The following is a 19,119-nucleotide window of genomic DNA, read 5'->3' as shown; positions in this document are numbered from 1 at the left end:
ACTCTGGGCGTGCGAGAACATCGGGTCTTCGAGGAGCAGACCCATATAAGGCATAGCACACGAGCTCTTGCAGATATATGCATATACATACATATATACATATACTATATGTACGTATATATACATACATATATATGTGTGGGGGGTCATACATAACGGCGTCCAGGCGCACGCGCACCGGGTTGCTAACCACTCAGATGCGCGGGCGTAGAGGCCTGGAGCGGGGTGGGGGTGACTGGGCTGATCAGGAGTGCCGGCAGGGCTACCCGAACGGGGAAGTGGCCCAGCGAGCCAGGGTTTCGTACCCTAAGCGGGCTTCGATTTATAACCCTAAGCGGGGCTTGCATTCCTAAACCCCAGTGGGGGGGTGGAACCGGCGCTAAAATGAAAAAAAAAAATTACGAGCTCTCCTTCTCGCCCAGGAAACATTTAAACACGCAATTCTTCTCATTTTTGGAGTGCCTCAAAATGTACAGAATATTTTTATCGTCCATGATGTTGATGTCTGGCATGAACAACTGGAATTCGTTGAGGAATTCCCTCTCATGGGTGGTCAGCCCTATGGAGAGACACTCACAGTGCATGTTCAGCACGTCCTTCCTCAGTTTATATTCCTCTAATTCGAGGATGTCAAAGCAGTTTTTGTAATTCACTTCGTAATTACCTATGGCACTAATTTCGTTTAGTAAAAATTTGTGATGTAGCAACTCGGATAATAGCTTAAAATCTTCCTTCGTTAGCTTTTTATTTTTTTTTATTTTTTTTTTTATTTTCTCAATTTGGTTCTTCTTAGCTACATCTAGCATTTTGTACTTTGTGCTGTCTTCAATATCGCAGTAGTCGTGCACGTACTGGTTATTCTCATGCAGCATGTCTTTGATGAAGAAGTTTTTCCCATTCATGTTGCTCATGGAGTTGGAGTTACCTCCTCCGGTTGTGCCTTTCATTAACTGTTCTTCCGGTGTAGACAAATTGTTATCATTTCTTTGCTGTTTATCCTGTTCGTTTTCTTTGGCTTTCCTTTCATCCTCCTTTTCCTCCTTGTGCATGCTGCTGTCCATGATTGCGATTTGCTTTTTAAATTGCTTATACTCGGGTGTTTCTTCCACGTCCTCTGCGTCTTCTACGTCTTCTTCTGCTTCTACTTCTTCGTCCGCGTTCTCCAAATGGGTGTAGAATTCGCCTCCTCCGCGTTCTCCCTTTTTGAGGGTAAACCCATTTAGCATTCCAAGACTGCTATTATGCTGTGTAAAATTCTCGTGTTCCTTCTTCACATTATCGCGATGGTCATAGGGGAAGTAACTTTCACTATTGCTGTTGTGTTTGTTCCTGTACTTTGTGCAGCTTCTTTTTTCGATGACCTCTTCGAATTCTTCCTCCTCCTCCTTTTTATCCTCCACTATCAGTTTAATGTCAGAGTAGGACTTGTCCTGGTTCGGTTCCTCCTCAATTATTTCAATCACCTCCTTTTCTGTGTTCACCCTGGCTGCCTTCTCATCATTACCCTCATCTGCGCATGGGGGAGTAATCGTTTCGCCACTCTGCAAATTTATTGCTTCCTTCCTTTGGGATGTTTCTTCCTCTTCGTTCTCTCCGTTGCATTCCCTCTTCACCTCTCCTTCCCTCTCTCCCGCCGCTTCTCCACCCTCGCAGGCGTTTTCTCTCGCTTGGGCAGCGTTAGCTTCGCCCACCTTTGTTTCCTCCGCGGGGCGCGCTTCTGGCTTCACCCCTTCGCCGTTGTCCTTCTCATCCGTCACGTCCTCCGCGGCTTTCACTTCATTCGCCTCGCCATTCTTCTCCTTATCACTCCCGTTTGCGTTCACTGCGGCGTTTCCTTCGGCCTCCTCCGCCTCCTCCGCTTCTGCCGCTTCCTCCGCTATATCCTCTTCTTCATCCACTTCCTCTTCTTCCTCTTCCTCCTCCTCATCCTCCTCTTCCTCTTCTTCTTCTTCCTCCTCCTCCTCCTCATCATCATCCTCGTCGTACTCGTCCAAATCATCCTCGTTCCCCATGATGATCTGCGCTCCGGTCATTTTCATCGCGCTGAACAACTCTTCCTGCAGAGGGAAGTTTCCAAATTTGCTTTCCTCATTTTCGGCCATTTCTTCATTTATTACGCTGTCGAAGCTGTGTTCGGTTTCCCTTTTTTTTTCTTCTTCATCCCTATCGTCTTTGCTAATTCCTATCATTTGGTCGATTAGGTTTTCTCTTTCCTCGAAATCATCCTCCGTTTCGTCTTCGTTGGGGTGTCTCTTTAGTCCTTGTGCTCTGGAAATGGGGTGTTGTATTTCCTCCCCTGAGGGGTCTTCGCTGCCTGGATGGAGGATGTGCTGGTGGAGTTCCCCGTGTAGGCCTTCTTTACATACCCCTTCCGTGGCTATCCCCTTGGTTTGCTTCTCCTCCAATTCGGTGTTGCCTTCCCCAGTTTGCTCACTCCTGCCGAGGAACTTGCCCATCGAGAACTCGAAACCCTCGTCGGCTACTTCCATCTTTTCGTTTTCGCGGCTGTCCAGTGGGGGGTGCGTCGGCATCTGGGCTCGCACATCCTCTTCCTGCAGTTGCTGCAGCTGCGGTGGTTGCGGTGGTTGCGGTGGATGATCCAGCTTCTCCAGCTGCTCCGGCTGCTGCTCCCGCTCCAGTTGCTCCCCCTCCTGCGCGTCCTCCTTCTTGCCCTCGTCCTTCTCCGCGCTGCAAAACTTCCGCTTGATGAAGCTCAGCTGGTAGTTGAAGTAATTCATCTTGTGCTCACTCTTCGGGGGGTCTCTGGCCCCTCCGTTTCCCTCCGGCTCGGCGCAGTTGTCCTCGGCTTGGTCGGACGCTTCGCCGGGGATTGGTTCGGTGACTGCTCCGGTAGCTGCTCCGGTAACTTCCCCATCGGTTACGCCAATCTTGTCAGCCTCCCCCAACTTTCCCTCTGTGCCCTCCTCCACGTCGTACTTCTTCTCGTTTTCCTCCAGGGCCTCCTCACCTACTGCAACGGCGTAACAGGGCAGGTGCTGCACTGGGGGGGCAACACCACTGCATGCTTCCTTCGCCATGCTTCCCTCATTTCCAACTTGTTCGTCCAATTGGTCAATTTTCTCCACCCCTGGGTAGTTCTTTTCCACAGGGACCCCTGCTCCCCCTTTTTTTTTCTTCTTCTTTTTAAACACCTGTACGAAGTAAATATTCTTGGTGGTGTTTTCGACGAAAAAGTTTTTTATAAATTCTTTATTCTCCGGGGAGTGCATTTTTTCCTCAAGAAAATAATTCACGCACATTTTGGTGTTATAAATATTGTAGGTGCTTTTATCCGAATAAAGGTCATACACATTAGAATTAATTCTTTGTTTAAATTCCCTGTCAATTTCTGGCAAATAATTACAATCGTTTTCTCTCTTCCTGAGCTTTTCCATAATACAATTGATGGTGTATTTTCTCCTCTCCAATTCTAGTATATTGTTAATAATATTTTCATCCTTATTGTCTAGCTTAATTGTTCCGTCGAGGATATTTTCTATTTTGATTCTATCAAATTCGATGTTATTATATAAGTCGCTATCTTCCTCCTCGTCGTCTGGATTGGCCAAATTGTTATTTCCGCTGCTCAGTTTGTTGTTGTTCGCGGCTTCTCTTCTCATTTTGCTCAACTTCATTTTTCTGGAAATGATATTTTCAATTTGAGTTATTTTTTCCAACTCGTTTTTGTTGCAAAGGGTATCTTCATTGAGTGTGCTGCGGTGGTGGCTGTAATTCCTGCCTCGACTTCTACTATGCAGATGGTGATGATTTTTTTTTTTTTTTTTTTTTTTAAACCCGTATTTGTTGTACATGTAATAATCGCTTTCTTCATCCTCTTCCAATTGGTTTGCTCTGTTTTTCCCTCTGTGGAGCAGCTCAGCGTGTGGAAGTTTTCTCGACATGCCTGCACTGTTGTGCCTACTGAAGAGGACCCTTTGGTCGCGGCAGAGTTTACTCAACTTTCTCCTCCTGCTGCTATCATTTCGATCTGCTCGATACGGATTTCGGCCATGTTCATCATCGGTGTAATTTTCGTCAGTCTCGCTCTCATCTCCGTGGGCACCACCTCTTCCACCTAGCATTACTCCTGCAGATGCACCCCCCATTTCGCTCGCACTTACGTCATCGTGTGGGTCTCCTCTTCCCAGTGGGTACTTGTTATAAAAAAGGCTTCTCCTTCCTCTGCCTCTTCCCCTTTTGCCTGTTCCGCTGCCACTGCGGATTTGCTCATTCGGGGGGTAATCCCCGATGGGACTTCCTCCCCCTCCTCCCTTACCCTTCATGATGTACTCACTCGCGCTAGGGTACTTGTTAACAGATGGCACGTCCATGGGGGGGTTTAGCAAAAGGCTCTTATTATACTTCTCCATCATCATTTTGTAGTTGCCGCTGCTGCTGTACAGCAGGTGTTGCTGATGTTGCTGCTGGCGCTGCTGGTGGTGGAGGAGCTCCCTTTGGCATTCGCGCAGGGGAGTCAGCCTCCTCTCGCCCCTTCTCCGTTCCATTTGGGCCACACTCATGGAGCCGCTCCTAAAGGCGCCCGCCCCTGCACCCTCCATCATGGCGCCCATGTGGTTGCGCTTCACCCCCTCGTAGGGCATCATCATGTACTTGTCGTCTTCGTACACCTTATCCACATCGATGATGTAGTTGACCATTTGCTCCCGTTTTTTGCCACAGGGGAAGAACGAATTGGCTGCTCTGTCCTCCTCGGCGTCATTGTAAAAGTTCAGCAGCGCGCTTTTCTTTTTAAAAAAATTCTCCTTCTTCCAGTCGTAATCGAAGTTCGCGGCGTTGGCGCTGTTGGAGGCGTTTGCGGCATTCGCAATGTTCGCCGCGTTTGCGGTGCTCGCCGCGTTCGCCGCGATGGCGGCAGTTCGTCTGTACACATCGCAGCCGCTGCGCTCGTGCACGTCCTCCAAGTCGATAATATCGTTGCGGTTTTTCCTGCCCCTGCTGCTCATATTTAATTGCTTATACATTCGATATTTTTTTTCTTGTAATTTTTCTACATCTATTACATGGTTGTACAGATTTGCGTGCGTTTTTTCTGAGGGTATTTTTGTGCGCATATTTGAAAGGCCATTTGGATCGACCATCATTAGGTTATTCGTTTTGGAAGTCATTTTCAAACCTCTGCTGTTAGCGGGATGATCATACAAGCCATTACACTTGGCAAGTGAGTCGTGGTAATAACTGCCAGTGGGTAGCGCTAAGCTGTTGCTGCCATAATGTTGCATGTATTTATTTGATACCATAGTTCGCGAGGAGTCGATAATTCTCCTTTTATAATTCATATCGTTTTTCCTAACGATTTCAATTTTGTTGCTACTTACACTTATTTTTTGCCTGTTCATCCAGCAATCGCCTGCATTCACGGGGGACGAACCGAACGTCATGGCGGCGCCTGCTGTCACGCCGGTCGTTGTTCCCTTTCCCGCGGATGATGAGGGTGTCATCATAATTGCTGACGGTACTCCTCCTGCAGGCGCGGAGTCGATGGCTAATCGGCCAACCATCCCGCTTCCCACGTGGCCAACTGCTCCTCCTCCCACGTGGCCAACTGCCCCGCCACCTCCTATTCCCCTGCTGGGATAATCGACCTCTTCGTACAAATTCGTAATCAAAAATTTTTCTTCCGCTTTCTTCTTGTTGCTATAAAAATATGCGTCATTTTGGGCGGAGCATTTTTGCCCTTTCAAATTGTTCATGTTCGGCGGGGAAACAAACGCCCCCTTAAAATTACTCATATTTTGTTCGCCCAACGCTGCCGTTTTTTTCTCTTCATTTTTGCTTTCCTTCATTTTTACGTCGAAATAATTTTTCATCATATGGTTTGCACAGTTTTCCTTGCCAATATGATCATAGCGATTTTTGGGGAAATAATTTTTGCTGCCCGTGCGGTAGAGGTTGTACGCGATGCTGCTGTTCAGGTTGAATGGGTTGCTGTAGGCCGCCTTTTTGTCGCTCCGCACGTTTGTCAGGTGCCTTTCCACGCTCTTCCCCCCGTCCGAGAAGTTGCCGCTCATCGCGCGCTCGCCGTACCGCATGCGGTATTTATCCGGGCCGCGGCTCCCCCTGCAGCAGTCCTCCTGGCAGTTCCCGCTCTGATAGCTACCACCCCGGCAGCAATTGTGTTGGAAGCAATTATGTTGGAAGCAATTTTCTTGGGAGCAATGTCCCTGGGAGCAATGTCCCTGGGCGCAATTCCCCTGGGAGCAATTTCCCGGGGAGCAATTTCCCGGGGAGCAATTTCCCGGGGAGCAATTTCCCGGGGAGCAGCTCTCCCCGCAGCTGCCCTGGCTGCACTCAAACGCGTTCGAGTTGTTGAAGAGGTTAAATTTGTTCCTGGGGGGCGTGCCGAACTTTCCGCCGCTGGCCCGGCCGTACGGCGCCATGCAGAACAGCAAGTCGTCTCGGTGGTGGCCATCCAGATGGTCATCGCGATTGTCATCCTGGTCGTGCCCGTCCTCGTGCTCGTCCTCATCCTCGTGCTCGTCCTCATCCTCGTGCTCATCCGCGTGATACCCTTCATGCAGGTGCTCCTCTACTTCCCCGCCATCCACCTCGCTCTCATCCCCGCGCTTCCTCCACGCGCCCTGTGCACTCTTGTGCTTCCCCCCCTTGCGCGCGCCAGAACCGCAGCACGCACATTCCTCCTGGGGGGCTTTGTCCCTTATTAGGCTATCCTTATAATGAAGAATTTGTTTGTCTCCCTGGAAAATGCCAAAATCAAAGGTGTCATATTTGCTGCTAATTTTGCACACCTCGTCATATGGCTGTTTGTACATTTCCTTTTTAAAGGAGCGTTTCTTAACGTAGGGATTGCACGTCGTGTTCATCTCTCCAGTGGGGCCGCCGCTAGCATCGCTGTGGCCGCAGTCGGGGTCCTTCACACGCCCAAACGGTTTAATGCACGTGGTACGGTCACCTCCCCGGGAGCCTTCCCCACCACAGTCACCGCTGCAGTCTTCGTCGCAGTCGGCATAGCAGTCGGCATCGACGTCCACATCGACGTCGGCGTCAACGTCCGCGTCCACATCGGCATCCACATCTTGCTCGCCCCTCTCAACGCTGACTGAATCCTTGTTGAACGTGCCGCTATTCACAAAGGAGTAATTGACGAGGTTCCCCTTCTGGCTGCCCACCCTGCCATAGGCACCTTTTTCGTGTTTTAATTTATTGTATGCGTAGCTTCTATTTGCGGACTGCAAATACGAATTGTTGTTCGCCAAGCTGTCTCCGCTCACCCCGTCAGGGTTATGTGCAAAATCGTTTTCCCCATCTGAGTTGCTTTTCAGCAGTTCCGCGCTGTTCCCGTCGTGGTTGTCGTCACTTATGCAGATGTCCTCGTAATCGCCGCTGTTCTGGGCGCTGTCATCAGTTCTGCAGTCGTCATGGTTCCTATCCTCTCCATTTTCGTTCTTCTCATGGGCACCGTTTCCACTATCATCGCCGGCATCAATTGGGCCAATGTTTTCGCTCCCCTGCCTGTTTGCACCGTCGCTCTTTCCACCCACCAGACAGACACTGCTGGGCGAGGCAGACGTCTTGGTCTCCTTTTTTGGAAGTTTGTGCAGCATGGAGTAGTACTTATGCAAACTTTCTTTGTTGCGAAAAAAGTCGGGCCCATCCTGTTTACCAGAATAACTTATGCTTGGGAAGTGTTTCAAATCGCTAAGGGACATGTGCTTATTATTTTGATAATCACTCCTGTGGTATCCCTTTTTGTTCGAGGCAGTGTTCCCTTCCTCCTTGGCCTCTTCGCCGCCCATTTGCTGATCGTCCATGCGCATGACGTACGAGTGTTCCTCCTGTTCCTCGTGTCCCTCCTCATTCGCGCAAGCATGGCATTTCCCCTGGGTTGCTTCCTTCCCGCCTGAATCACTAAACGAGTCCTCGTTCGGTTGGTCCGTGTTCCTCACATAGTGATAACATTTGGTGGAGTTATAATCGCTCCTGTTTTCGTCCGATCGATTTTCACTATTTTCCGTCTGCGTATTTGCATACTGGCTCTGTACATTTGCATGTTGGTTTGTCTCTGGTCTGTCTGCCCGCTCAGACCTCCCTACCTTATCATTCTTATGGGACTCCCCTCGGCTGCACCTGTCACTAACCTCGTTGGTCATTTCATATTTGTTCTTTTCCTCACTGGGTGGGAAAGGTTCCCATGTGTCGAATCTTTCCAGAGCACTTCTCAACTTCTCCGTTTGGCTCTTCATTTCATTATTATCAAAATATTCCTTCAATTCGTATGGAGAGCTGTACGAATTGAGGCTCTCACATCTTCTGCTAAAGGATACACCGAGGTGGTCATCATCCCTCCCCATTTCTTTCGCCTCATACTTTCCCCCTCCTGCACCTCCACTTCCATCTCCTCCTTCTTCATTATTGTTCGATATGAACTTTGATATTTTGGAGAAGAAATTCTTGAGCAGAAATTTATCGTAGTAAAAATTTTTCTCGTCATATGTGTGTTTCTCCCCGGAGTGCGTTTCTGTGGGGTTGTTTTGGTGCGCCTCGTCTGACTGGGCATTGTGGTCGCCACAATGCTCGCCAGTATGCTCTCCGATGTACTCTCCATTGTGTTCGCCGATGTACTCTCCACTGTGCTCGGCGCTACCCCCTGGGCAGCGATCGGAGCCCGGGTCGCACTCAACCTCGCGGTGCCTACTGCCCGCTTTGCTTTCGCGCTGAACGGCCGCCTGCCCCTTCTGACCGCCACTCACTTGATCGTCTTCTTTTGCCTGATGGGGCTGCGCATCCTCCGGTACAGCGGTAGTAGCGGCATCGACCACAGCTGACGCCTTATCTTCCTCCTTGGCTGGCACACCTTTCTCCGTTTTCCTCGCGCCGCTGACCGAAGAGTAGCCCTGGCTGGCCCTCGGCTTGTTAATGCCAAATATGTCAAAGGTGTCATAATCATCACTACCATCCACGTTTTGAAAGGCCTCCAAAAATTTCGAAAATTTATTTTGGCTATTCATGTAACTGCTGTTGTTTACGTAGTGATCCGCGTCGTAGATGTCGTCGCTATTTTTGCTGTTCTTTCGGCTTGGGGCGTTCTTTCGATTGGGGGCGTTCTTGCCGCTATTGCCGCTAATGGCGCTACTGCCACTATTGCCGCTATTCGCGCCTAGAAAGCCCTCCGAGGGGAAGATGGAGGCATGTGCGATGGAGAAATAATTCTTGTCCAATAAGCTTTTGCTGCTCTTTGCGCTCGTTTCGAACGGCATATTATTGTCGTAAAACAGCTTGGCCGATTTGTAGGGATTTTTATGTGAGCCGTAGTCTTGTTCGCTCTCCATGAAGAGGTCATGATCATGTTCGCTTTCGCCTTGGTTGCTGTTGCTGCTGAGGAGGTTGGTGCTGAGGAGGTTCGTACTGAGGAGGTTGCTGCTGAGGAGATTGGTACTAAGAATGTTGCTGCTAAGGATGTTACTGCTGATGCTGATACTGCTGCTGGCGTTCTGGTTGGAATTATTTTTCGCGTTGGTGAAATTTTCCTCTGTCACGGGCTGCTCGCTCGCAATTACCTCATCGTTGTTGTTTTTTTTTCCATATTTGGAGTAAAACGATCCGAAAAAGTTTAAATTATTTTTGGATATTTCCGTTTTGGGTGCGCTATGCATGCTTTTGAAAGGTTGTCTTCTCTTCACTTGGGTGTGCGCGCGCTCGCGATGGTCGCTCCGGTTAGGGTCTTCGCTAACCTGCTGAATCGTTCCCGCTTCAAACCCTCCTTTTTCTCCTTCCTCGTCAAAACAAAGGAGCGCGAGGTTCACGAATTTGAAACTTTACTCATACGCCTTCGCATATTTTGTCACATGCACCCGGTCGTTCCTACACGATTTCCATGCAACATGTGTGGCGGCGCGGGCAATTCACACGCATATAACGTACGTACGTGTGGGCATATGGGCACTTTTATTTTAGTCTTCCTTTTTTACACAAAAAAAAATTATGAAAAAAAAAAATAAAATAAAAAAAAAAAAAAAAAAAAAAATTCACTTTGCTGCTACCCCTAATTTGCCGACGTGAACTCCTCACCATGTGCAAATAGACAAGGGTTCAAAAAAATAAAACACGCAGAATGAACAGAATGGTGCTGGACAAATGTCATGGGTCGTGTGCTAGGAGATCAGGCTTCTCAAAAAAAAACTTTACAAAGACTGCTGGTAACTGCCTGAGTGCATACATACGTGCACCATGTGTTGTGGTCCGCATAGGGGGGGGAGACAGACGTTGCGCGCATTGGTCGCCTTCCTGGAGCTTCCGCGTTTTTCCTCTTATGCTGCATCGTTCGGCTTCGATGAGGGACACATTAGAAAGGTACGCGCGGCAGAGGTGTGAGCGGCAAATGTGCAAAGCGGCAAATGTGCAAAGCGGCAAATGTGTAAAGCGGCAAATGTGTACAGCGGCAAATGTGTACAGCGGCAAATGTGCAAAGCGGCAGAGGTGCAAAGCGGCAGAGGTGCAAAGCGGCAAATGTGCAAAAAGGCAAATGAGCAGACGTACGTTCGCACAAAGGAACAGAAGCAACTACGCAGGTGCTTTCGCGTACACAAATGTATGAGACTTAAATGTGTTGCGAGAATGGAGGCCACCACAAACGGGTTTGCGCATCTCACATTCGTCCTCCACTATTTTGGCATACGTTCAAGGTTAAAGCGAAAAGCACGCGTTCATCTTTGGCTTACGTTTGAAGGTAACCAAAAAGAAGCAAAAAAACACGCGAAAAAAATGAAAAAAAATACGCGAAAAAATGCAAAAAACGCAAAAAAAGTGAAAAACGCAAAAAAACGCGAAACGCGCGAAAAGCGCGAAAGAATGTCCAAAATAAGTACAAAGCTTAATGGAATGTTTTGCACGGGGGTGTTGAGTTGCTTCTCAAGGTCGCACGCGTATCACGTGCACGCTAATAAAATTGTGATGGTTCTGTTCACACGTGCGTAGTACTTTCACGCACAAGCATAAAGCCCGTAAAAATTTGCACTCATAAAATTTTCCCAAGGAGTGGCAATTGCGTATGTATACATATGTGGCATATGCTACCATGTTAAAGGTGCGCACGTGCGGGAGATGCGTGCAGAAGATGCGTACGGGAGATTCGTACACGAGCTTCACATAGCCATGCATTTATAAATACATACGATTTTTTCCTTATGGCAATATACATAAGAGCAAATAAGCATATGCAAAGGCACATATAAAGGGCTATAAACATGTACATATGAAGTTACATACATGAAATGAATGTAACAAAAGGAAAGTGATAACGAAACATGATAAAAATAATCTAAAAAAATGAAATGAACCTCTATAAATTCATCATTTTTTTTAACATAAAAAACAGAGATGACTCTGCCTTAAAAAAAAAATATAATAAAGAATTACTAATCCAGTAAGAAGCAATATTTTAAGGAAAAAAAATTACTTTTTAAATTGACAAAAAAATGTACAAAAAAAAGTTTTTTTTTTTTTTGGAAGAAAATACAACGTATTTGTATATATCATAAAAAAAAAAAAAAAAATAGGTTCATGTGAACACGAGTATGGCACTGCCCATGACACGTGACACGCCATACGCATAAAATGTAATAAGCGCAAAAATACAGATTTTGTACGTAAGTACATTTCGCATATATAAAATAAGTATAGCATTTTATTCATATTGTACAATTTGTGCGTGCTTGCGCGAGCTGGCATATGCGCGTTGCTCGTTGCGCGTCGCCATTCACGTGCAATCGTTCGGCGCGCCCCCCGCGAGGCTCTGCCTAGCTGTGGCGATTAGGACTTGCGCATTGCCCAAGTCTGGTTTCATCCTTACTGCAGAGCATTTTAATCTTTGCGAAATTTTCTTCCAATTGGTTCTTTCTTTCTTTTTTTTTTTCTTTTACCTTTTTGTACAATACGGGCGAAGTGTTGCGCGTAAACCGGTTAAAGATAGCCGACTTTTATGTCATTTTGATGCAGGAGGGTTTTTTTTTTTTTGGGAAGGAGTAGCGCAGTTTGGCGAGGCGTATCTTTTTATGCTGGCAATACGCATATAATATTGGGGGAGTGCAGGTGCCCGCCACCCCGATCGGCGTGAAATAGGTTATTATACACGTGTATACAAAAATAACAAATAACAATACGCATATGAAAATATTCTTATGGGCTTCTTTTGCCGTCCATTACCCGTTTGGGGCGAAAAATTAATTATTGTCAATTTGAAAGGTTCCTAATGCGAAAAAAAAAAAAAAAAATATATTCCTTTTTCCTTTGCCCCAAAATGTGAAAAAAAAAAAAAAAAAAGTTACGCACACGAAGGAGATATCATTTTGTTTCTCGTTTCAGCGCCTTTTCTTTCGCAAAGCTTACAGAAGCACATTTTTATCTAATTAGTGTTTTTTTTTTTTTTTTGCGTTTCTTCTATGCGTGCTTTCGTATATATGTTCGCGACATTCCTCCCACTTTACGCATACGTACATACGTACGTGCATATATGTATGTATATATGCATACATATGCGTATGTTTTCACAATTCGCTGTATTCCGCGCGCCCCACGCATGGCCAAGCAAATGTGCCGCGCACCCCCACGAGCATCATCGTAGTTTTACCCCCTTTGTTATTTCCTGTTTTATTTTATTTGCTGCCCTGCCTGAATTCGCCTTCACCCGTCACCTTTCCCCCTTTACCTTTCACCTTTCACCTTACCCCTTTATCCTTTATTCTTTTTTTTTTTTTTTTTTTTTCCCTCCCCCACTGGGCCCACTTGTTCATATGCGTTCCTCGCGCGTCATCCCTTTTTTTGGCCGCATACCTCGACATTCGCCCTTGTTAATTCCTTTCCCTATTCACACAATTATGTGATTTGTTTCTCTCTCTTTTTTTTTTTTTTTTTTAATGACTTAATTCGCTAGTAGCTTCATCGAATTAATACAAAGTGAATTGTATTCCCCTTGGCACGCAACTGTGTATCATGTGCGTATCAGTGTATCATACGCGTTGTGCGTGTCATACGCAGAAATTTGTATGAGCATGCGCCAACATGCGTCAACACGCCAGCATGTTCATATATACACACACATATAACCCTGTTACACTGCTAAGATGTAAAGCAGAGGGGCGTGCTTTTTTTTTTTTTTTAAATTAGAATAATCACCAGGTTTTACTTTTTTTTTTTTTTTTAAATCGTTTTTAATTAAAAACTTTTTAATTGGAAATAGGCATTCGTTCGAATATGCATATGGAGCTGAAAGGAAACGCAGGGGGGCACGAAGCACAGAGGGACTGACAATCGTGCAGCTACACGAGCAGGCACGCCAGCGGCCACACGCGCAGCAACGCATGCGCACGTTTATGTAGTGATGTTTGAATCGATGAACGGAGAGAAGAGAGAGACGCCTTCTTTTGCCTACTGACCGACCCACGGTGTATAGCATTACGCGCACGTATTGCATATGCACATGTAGGAGCAAGTCCAAACGGGTTGTAGCAGCGGGAAAAATACCCTCACAAAAGGAAGAAAGAAAGAAAGAAACGTACCTCTACATTCGCCCCCCCTTCTATACACCGCCCCCCTTGTGCATTTCGCGAACCACACTGCTACCTCAAAATGTGTACGAATCGAAAAAAATTCGCATATTTTGAAATTCATACTTGCAGATGAATAAGTGATGCCTTTTTTATGTCACCTTTAAAAGTTGCTCGGCCGCCACGTTATTTTATTTTCCCTTTTAATGCCAACTGGGGGTGACCTTGTTTGGTTTGTCCTGCACGTTCTTTTCGCCTGCATTTGTGTGTGTCTCCCCGCGTTGCGTCTAGGCTGATTCGGCACAAGGGTGACGTCCAGTTGGTGTGCCGCGAGTTGTGCTGCGAATTGTGCCGCGAATTGTAGCACGAATTGTAGCGCAACACAGGTTAGCTGCACACGTGTGTTTTTTTCTCGCCCATCCCGTCAAAGTCACCGCCGCCTACTTATTAGCCCTTCCCAAAATGAGCGAGTCGGAGTTGCAGCAGCTGCAGGTCCTTTGCGAGGCTATGTACTGGTAAGCGAGGAAGACACGCGCGAGGGGAAATGCGCAGAAACGCCAGGGGAGTTACCTTTAGATCTGCCACATAATGTGGGTGTTTGGTAGCGGTGGAGAGGATGAATCCACCAACCGTTTTGTTCGCTCAACCCCCCTGATAAATTCGCACCCCTTTCTTCCCCCCCCCCCACGCAGCGGAAATAAGGAAGAGCAAAACCAAGCGCACACGATACTGCTGCCCCTAGTGAACAATGTAGGGAACGTAAGCAAATTGAAAAACATCCTGGGGAACACGAGCCACGTGCACACGCTAATTTTCACGACGTCGGGGTTGCTCCAGTTAATCACAAATGAGTGGAACAAAATTGAGCAGAACGAGAAGGATGAGTTGAAGGAATTCGTCCTGTCCTACCTATACAACAAGGGGATGGATATTTTAAATTTATCGTCCAACGTGTTAGGAAATTTAGTGAGGCTGTACGTGCGCATAGTAAAACTGTCTTGGCTGGAAAATACGAATTACTCACTGATCATAAAGCAAGTGGATTACTTCCTAAATTCAGTAACGAGTCATTGGATAATCGGGTTATACATTTACGCAGCGTTAATAGAAGATATGCACCCCCAATGTGGAGTGAACTCAGCGAAAAACAGGAGGTGCGCCATCTCCTTTAGGGACTACGTACTGAAGGATATATTCAAAGTGGGCATAGAAACTCTGGAGGAGTTTGTAAAGGGGAGCATACGGATAGAATTACGAATGGATGAAAATCGGTTGCTCATTAAAATATTAGAATTAATATACAACAGTTTGTCCTTCGATTTTATGGGCACCATGATAAACGACGAAAGTTCAGATGAAAATGTATCCCTCATGATACCCCAATCATGGGACATCTTTAATGAGAAAAACATTCCCAAGTTATTTTTTGACATGTACGAAATTTGCATGTCTGATGAGGATGACCTGCGCAACTGTTGTGGGAAGTACTGCCTTCGATCGTTGATACTCCTTGGGGGGTTGAGGAAAACTTTTTTTTCCAGTGAAAAACAAAAGACACATTATATGAATGAATTTTTGGGGGGACTTAATAACATTATTGAAAAGAAGATTGGACTCCATGATGAGGATTGCTTCCACGAGTTGTGCAGACTGATAGGAAAAATTGACACGAGCATTCGGCTGCAAGAATTGAGCACCTACCCGAACTTTCTCTCCTGGTGCCACAACATATATTTGTTCACCGTGGACGGAATGAAGAACTGGAAGTACCTCTGCAACAGCAAGCATTACCTGCTGGGCATTTGGAGCAACATGCTAAACATCATCCCAGCTAAAGTAATAAAGGAAATAAATAGCCGCACGGATGAAAACGAACTGCTGAAGGACGTCCTGAACAACAAGAATATTTTTTTGAAGAAGAACCCCATTTCGAACAGCTTCAGTTCGCACGACATTGATAATAAATTTTTGATCATTTGCGATTACATCTACGACATCAGCATGATTTTTATCAACACGCGGTTGGAGCTAGCCAAGTACATTTGCGAGAAGGGGGACAACTGCGAAATGGAGAACCCCCTCTACAATGACGTTTTAAGAAGTGAGCAACTGGAGCTCATTTCGAACCTGTCTAAGTTGCAATACCATTTTATCGGGGCCAAATTGCTCTCCATCTTTTACGAGCTAAAACACAGCCACGAAAATAACCTGATCAGCAAGACGGTGTTCATTGAACAAACCACGTGGCTAGTTTTCATCATCGCCTCCATCATCTCGAGCAGCGCCGTAACCAACATGAAGAGCGCCTCGTATGACAATTTTAAGATAAACTCGGAGCTGTGCTTTTTGGTGTTCTCCCTCATGGAGCAGACCAACAAGTCGGCCGAAGTTTTTGAGTACCTCGAATTTGCCTACCTGAACTGCTTGGAGCTTTTCAAAAAGATCTACATCAGTGGGAAGAAGAATAATAACTTTCTCAAGGAGATGAAATGTGTGGCCATGCGAGTTGCCACCCCCTCCAGTGGGATTGGCTCTGCTGGGGACAGTGGCGCCAATCCAGGTGCAGCAGATCACCCGTTGCAAATCTCAAGTATGATACCTTCCGACGGTGTGAGCAGCAACGGGTTGGCCTTCCCCTCCAGCAGTGCAGCAAATAATGTCGCCTCCCCGATGATGAATAACAACATGAATAATTTTTCCACCCCGTCGTTGATCACAAATCAGGAGGACGAAGAGAGCAATGACCCACTTATAGACCTAATCGTTAGCAAGATCCTCTTCAATTTGAACAACCGAACCGATTGCGAGCAGATAGTGAAGCGAAGTCTGGACCTGTTTCACGACTTAGTGTCCGGCATGAACATCGTTTGCCTGGAGGATAAAACGCCCAAACTTATAGTCTTCGCGAGGATGCTACTGAAAAATGAAAAGGTGCTAAGTCTACTGCACAATCGAAACAGCAAATTTTTGAAGATAGCCAATTATTATAAGTACAGAACGAATTATTACTTAATATTGACGAAGCTTCTGTTTATGGAGCAGAACCTCGTCTCGTCATCCTTCGAAAAGTATATCCTACCAATTAACAACCTACTGGAGTGCATCAAGAGAGAAATAAGCCTCAATGGGAAAGACATCATTTTGAAGAATAACGAAATAAAGCTGTCCTTCATTGGGGTACTCAGAGATTTGAGAGGAATCTGCATGGCGTGTAACAACGTAGAGACGTACAATATGTTTTTCAACTTCTTTATTAATAGCTACCCTTTGGAGGATAACCAGATGAATATTCTCACCTCCTTGGTGGATGTCATATGGGACAGCTACGATATATGCATCCCGTTCCTCAAATTCATGTGCGAATTTGTATACAACAAATCGCAGAGAATCACCTTCCCCAAATCGTCCCCCAACGGAATACTGCTCTTCAAAGTTGTTTCGAATATCCTCATTATCATTTCAAATAATTTGCTGCAAAAGGAAAAGTTCATGGATCTGTATAAGGAGAAATACAAAATTATATCTCTCCTCCTGAATATGTTTAACAATTGCCTAAATGGAGACTTCGTCAATTTTGCCATCTTCGATTTGTATAATGATGACATTTTGAATAACTCCCTTAACTTGGCTCTGAACATGTGCCTGGTCATCCCCACGAACGATTTGCTCTCCTACATAAAGCATTTGAAGCCCTATTTCTCCTTTCTCGATTTAGTTACGAAGAATTTTTTCCAGCGGATTTTGAACCTCGAATTTCAGCTCATCGCTGATATTATTCACAACGTGAAGGAGGGCCTCTGCTCCTTCGACTACACCGTCTCCATGACCTGCTGCTCCATCCTCGACAACATCGTCACGTATATTTTCACCAACCGGAAGAACTCCAACGAGCAGGGCCAGGTATGGAGCGGCGTGGAAGCGGTGTGGAAGCGCCGCGGGGGCGTCTGTCGCTTGGCACTGGTCACATCTGCGTCATCATATCTGCGTCATCACACCTTCGCCATTACTTCTTTCTTCGCCATCACTTCTTCCTCATCACTTCTCCGCCGCCCCCCCACAGATCATAAAGAACTTCCTGGAAAGCCAGCCGCAAGCCCTCAAGGAGGTGCTCAACCTGATGTTCCACTTGATACTGGGAGGTACGCGCCGCAGGAGTGGGTCCCGACGGGAGTGCTCGCCATTTCATCCCCGAAGCGGGAGCGCATCTACCGTATCGCAAGCGCATCTGCCGTATCACACCCTTTTCCACTCCCCCCACCGCAGGCGACTTTGGCAGCACCTGGAGCATGTCGCAGCCGCTACTGGGGCTAATACTGCTCGACGCCCAGGGGTACTTCAAAATACAGGAGCAGCTCATTTCGCAGCAGAGCGAGGAGAAGAAGCAGAAGTGAGTGACCCCCCATAGGGAGCGAAGGAATGGGGCGAATGGGGATCAAATTAAACCGCGTGGAAAGGAATCCCAACCCGTTCTCCTATTCTCACCGTTGACGGTGGTTCACGCCGGACCTGTTCAATCGCTTTATTTTGTGATGCCAACATTTTGTGCGTTTTTTCCCCCCTCAGGCTGAGACACAGCTTTTGCAAATTAATGGACCACATTGAGTCCAATTTGGCCCCCAACAACAGGGTAAGGGGACACTCCGTCGCCGCGTGTGCGTATCACTAGCCCTTTCGATTGAAAGTGTGCCCACACGGGGGGAGAAATGTTGCCCTTAAATGCGTGCCACAGTTGGCCCTGCCAATTTGTCCCTGCCCAGTTGGCCCCTCCACTCGAACCTCCCCTTATGCCACCCTTTTAGGAAAACTTCACGAGAAACCTGTACACCTTTGCCCAAGAAATTAGGAACATCTTAATTTAGGAGGACCCACCACCACCGGTTGAGCCTTCGCACTAGCCATTTTGAATGTGATATTTCTATTCTCGTTTCTCCCCACTTGGATTTTTTTTTTTTTTTTTCCCCCACCCTTTTTATCGTAATAAGCTTATAACTCACGCGAAAAGTTTATTTTTGTTTTACTCCCCCTCTTTATTCGCCCACTAGTGCAGCTGCTCATTCGCCCTCGCATGGAGCCGCTCGCCCACCCATGCGTGTTATCATTATTATTATTTTTTTGACAAATGCATTTATGGATGTATTCATTGTTCATTAAAATGTAAGAAGTGCAGAAAAAAAAAAAAAAAAAAATGAGAAAAAAATTGCTTTTTTTTTTTTTTTTTTTTTTCCCCTTTTAAAGTAGAATAACTTAAATAACGCCACTTGTAAATTCTATATGTTCCCATTACGGTGAATACTTCTTTTTTTTTTTCCACCCCTCTGATGCGATTTTTTCAAAGGGAACATTTTCAGTGAAGCATGTTCGGAGGGTGCGCTGTGCACTTTTTGGAAAATTGCTAAAATGGATTGCCCCTTCCTTTCATGTAGAATAATTCTAAAATGGGGGGGTGAAAATAAAGACACAGGGGAAGAGGAAGCAACTAATTGGTGTAATTCCTCCGTAGGTTTGCCATCGCTTCCCCTTTTTCCTGAATAGATCTTAACCTGTAGACACTCAAAATGAGGCAATCTGTTTTCCTTTCCGCAAATATGCGGTTACTCCT

At 46.3% G+C, this 19,119-nt stretch overlaps 2 protein-coding genes across 2 annotated transcripts, besides 8 other annotated features; one reads left to right on the top strand and one right to left on the bottom strand.

Annotated features, from left to right (window-relative positions):
* Positions 1 to 398: 398 nt before the first annotated feature.
* On the bottom strand, positions 399 to 9,632 carry PVX_098950 (hypothetical protein, conserved; the record flags this gene model as incomplete). Its single annotated transcript, XM_001614589.1, has 1 exon — positions 399 to 9,632. One exon carries the CDS (start codon positions 9,630 to 9,632, stop codon positions 399 to 401), a length of 9,234 nt encoding a protein of 3,077 aa, XP_001614639.1.
* Positions 955 to 1,005: a microsatellite.
* Positions 2,043 to 2,078: a microsatellite.
* Positions 2,391 to 2,413: a microsatellite.
* Positions 7,353 to 7,488: a microsatellite.
* Positions 9,633 to 12,015: 2,383 nt separating the features above from the next.
* Positions 12,016 to 12,040: a microsatellite.
* Positions 12,041 to 12,463: 423 nt separating this feature from the next.
* Positions 12,464 to 12,566: a microsatellite.
* A 586-nt stretch (positions 12,567 to 13,152) lies between these two features.
* Positions 13,153 to 13,315: a microsatellite.
* A 667-nt stretch (positions 13,316 to 13,982) lies between these two features.
* Positions 13,983 to 18,379, top strand: PVX_098945 (hypothetical protein, conserved; the record flags this gene model as incomplete). Its single annotated transcript, XM_001614588.1, has 6 exons — positions 13,983 to 14,035; positions 14,213 to 17,420; positions 17,581 to 17,659; positions 17,784 to 17,907; positions 18,084 to 18,147; positions 18,320 to 18,379. The coding sequence occupies 6 exons, from the start codon at positions 13,983 to 13,985 to the stop codon at positions 18,377 to 18,379; spliced, it is 3,588 nt and encodes a 1,195-aa protein (XP_001614638.1).
* Positions 16,836 to 16,898: a microsatellite.
* Positions 18,380 to 19,119: the final 740 nt, after the last annotated feature.

The sequence above is a fragment of the Plasmodium vivax genome, chromosome 7 (assembly GCF_000002415.2).
Source record: "Plasmodium vivax chromosome 7, whole genome shotgun sequence".
Classification (NCBI taxonomy): Eukaryota; Apicomplexa; class Aconoidasida; order Haemosporida; family Plasmodiidae; genus Plasmodium; species Plasmodium vivax.
This window is presented reverse-complemented; position numbering and strand designations above follow the sequence as displayed.